Here is a 3362-nt window from a genome sequence, read left to right as displayed (position 1 = left end):
TAAGCATCCCATCAAAAAGATCAGGGAAATTGTAGTGCAGAACTTACATGAATCAATCAGTGTTTTTTTACGGTTTATGACATGGCGATTTGTGAATCAATCAGTTGTTGCTAGGCTAGTAGAGATGCGGTGTCCCACATTAAGGTTCTCGCTCACAGAATTGAAAGAGCTGAAAAAGAAATCTAGTACTGTTATCCGCATGCAACGATTTCTGTCACCTGACTGCGACAGATTTATGTTACGTAAACTGTACATATCATAACAAAGTAAACTGTACATATCTAAGGTATAAGAGCGAAATGCGAGCTCACAAAGTTTGCTTGGCTACAGTCCGGAACATCAGCAAGATTCATCGGGATGTTTTGAGCAATAGCAATCATGCATTACACAAGAAACCAGTACTCACAAGTATCACCGGCAACTAAATGTGAATCGGGATAGATACGATAACATGCCTGCTATCAACAAATGCCAATCAACAATCACCACGCGGCTGTAAATCCAATCGTGCCCGAGAGTGAATCACTAGAGCACATATCAAAACCTTAACTTCGACTGATAACACAGGTAAATCGCAAATATAGTTCACGGCATTTGATCCATAGTACACTTCTAACAGAGGTCTAGGGGCTAGAAACATAAGTAGCAAAATTTGACAACACAATAAAAATTCCAAATACTATCGAAGTCTGCATGGGACTGATTCCACAGTAACCGAGCATCAAGGCATATGAGCTCAACGGTAGCGGCGGAGGGAGAGGGTCTGGTTGCGCTTCCAGGTGGCTCTCCTCGAGGGCCTGTTCTTATGGTGCCTGTGACCCTTGCCACGCAGGCCACGGTACTTCTTGCCTGCAGAGGTGAGACCACGGAGCTCACGGTGCTTGTGCACAGCCTTGCACAGCCAGTTGATCCTTGGGTCGTTGCGGATGGCACTGTGAGCCACATCCACAAGGATGATCTCAAAGTACTTGTAGGTGCTATCCTGTGGTGACAAGGACAGATAGAGGCGTTAGTACAACACAGAATGAGAGTTCTCATGACATTGTTAATCAATTCCTGTAAAATCAAGCATACCTCATTCACCCAGTAAGAGTTGAGAACCCTGAGTCCACCAAGCTTACGTCCAGCTCTCTCCTCAGCAACAGACCTTTTGTTCCTCTGGAACTTGAGCTGGGTGATACCCTGGTGCTTGGGCTTGCCGTAGACAATACCCTTAGGCACAGGCCTCTTCCTGCCACCACGCCTGACACGGACACGGTAAACTACATACCCCTAAGATAAATGACACAATGTTAAGCTAAACCATTTTGATCATATGGCCACAGGTACTCAAATTTCATTCATCAGATAGAGGAAATTAGTTCAAAGTACCATGCATAAAAGTACAATGTGCTCATGTATACACACAAAAAAAACTATCATAATGGATATGTATGGAACAAATCAGATAGCTCGATAAACAGCATGAAGAATATGAAGTGACAACATGTTGACAAGCAATAATACCACTGCAGAAGTCATAATCTAGGCAAAAAGGCTTCATTGACAAAGATGGAAGCCTAGCATAACTACTTGCTAAATGGTGCAACAATACTGCACCCAAAATCAAACTACCAAGTGAATCACAAATGCAACATAAAGTGACCAACACGACTGGACTCATCTTAGGCTAATCACTACAGAAAGGCATAAAGAAAACTACTTCAAAGCACAATGGACAAAGCACCGAGAGAAACTGGCATACACCACCAAAACAAAATACATGTTTTGCCATACAGATTAAACGACACTGCACTATCTTAAGTTTACGTTCACGTCGTTATCATTTAGCAACTAGTGACAAATAGAACGAAACTTGCAGCGACAGGTTCCAATCTATCAAATTAGTAGTTAACACTATCTACCACGATCCGACTTTAAATATCATACAATTCAAACATCATACACATGCACAAGCAAATGCTCTAAACATTCCTAAATGGTAAACTGAATCGCTAATTGGAGGTCTCCAGTACCTAACAAACCTTCATTTCGTCCAAAAGATTGTGTCATCTGTCACCAGAAACACTACACATGGCTTACAGAAATATTTGATGAACACAAACCAGCACGCGATGGTAGCACTCCACAAGTCACTGCCTAAATGACGGCATGCCCCCTACCACCAAACCCACAAACCCATCACCCTTTCGGCAAAAGAAACTACACACGCGTCAACAAGACCCGTCTGTCCATGGAGCATCGGCAAGAGCGGAGAACTACGCGGAGATCTAGAGGGGGGGAGATCCACCTGCTTGGCCTTGAAGCCGAGGCGGCGAGCCTTGTCGGGGCGGGTGGGCCTGGTGAGGCGGACGATGGCCGGCTGCTGTCTGTACTCCCAGCACCGGACGCGCTGCACGAACCTCATCACGTCCGACTGCTTCCTCCTCCATAGCTCCGACACGTACTTGTACGCCCCTAGACCACCACGAAGAACAAAACACACCGTCAGAACCGACGCGCCGAATGGGAGAGATCACGGGTGAGAGACAGGAGATTGGAAACACGAGCTCACCCATGGCGAATGCGGCTGCGTGCAACGGCGGCGGCGAGGGGGGTGGAGTGCGCGGAGAGGAGCCTGGGGTTTGGGTGTAGCCGGGGAGGGGGGGGCCTTATACGAGGGCGATGGGCGCCTCATGGCCGTCGGATGGGGCTATAGGGTTTTGGAATGCTGGGCAAAGGATGGGCCTAATGAGTTGGGCCTTCCGCGGCACAGATGCATATGGGCCTTGGCTATTCTCCCGCTGCAATCTACAACCCGGCTTCATTTGTGATGTGTTCAACCAATTCTCGTAGATTTGCTGATAGTTCTCAGAAAACACAGGCATTTCTCTATTTCCGAATTTTCCATGCAACTAGTTGCACAAGTTTGTCAAAACCTTTCCTCCGCTCCAACTGAATTCGCAGTCTACTATCTTCCCAGTGGAGAGATTTAGCCGATGCCCTTGCGGTCAAGAACGGTGAGCCAAATTTGACTTTGACAACAGAGCCGAGTGAGCAGATTTTTTATAAAGGAACTTTTATTGACTTTTATAGTCACATTAAGGAGATAAAACCGTGTAAGTGTACATTCCTGATCTTTGCATGACTAAAAGGCACGTAGCTAAAGAAAAAACAAAAAACAATGACAGGCACCAGGGCATGACAAAAAGGAGGGAGACACTGCAGAATAGGTATATGGAGGTCTATATCAATCCATAGTTTAGACTGACATCCAAACTGGGAACAAGCTCCCGGTCCATTTGTAAAGAATTGCAAATTCTCTGAACTTCTGAATTCAGCACACACTGTATTGATCAATGTTTATATAGAAACATGAGCAG

General features: G+C 45.6%; 1 protein-coding gene across 1 annotated transcript; it reads right to left on the bottom strand.

Moving 5' to 3' along the window:
- Positions 1–535: 535 nt before the first annotated feature.
- On the bottom strand, positions 536–2666 carry LOC133891552 (large ribosomal subunit protein eL15z-like). The gene is made up of 4 exons (XM_062332278.1): positions 2555–2666; positions 2291–2457; positions 1075–1272; positions 536–982 (listed from the first exon to the last, which is right to left on the bottom strand). The coding sequence occupies exons 1-4, from the start codon at positions 2556–2558 to the stop codon at positions 737–739; spliced, it is 615 nt and encodes a 204-aa protein (XP_062188262.1). The 5' UTR covers positions 2559–2666; the 3' UTR covers positions 536–736.
- Between the last annotated feature and the right edge of the window lie 696 nt (positions 2667–3362).

This window comes from Phragmites australis, chromosome 14 (genome assembly GCF_958298935.1).
Source record: "Phragmites australis chromosome 14, lpPhrAust1.1, whole genome shotgun sequence".
In the NCBI taxonomy this organism is placed as follows: Eukaryota; Viridiplantae; Streptophyta; class Magnoliopsida; order Poales; family Poaceae; genus Phragmites; species Phragmites australis.
The sequence above is the reverse complement of the archived record's forward strand: the minus strand, read 5'-3'. Positions and strand labels throughout refer to the sequence as shown.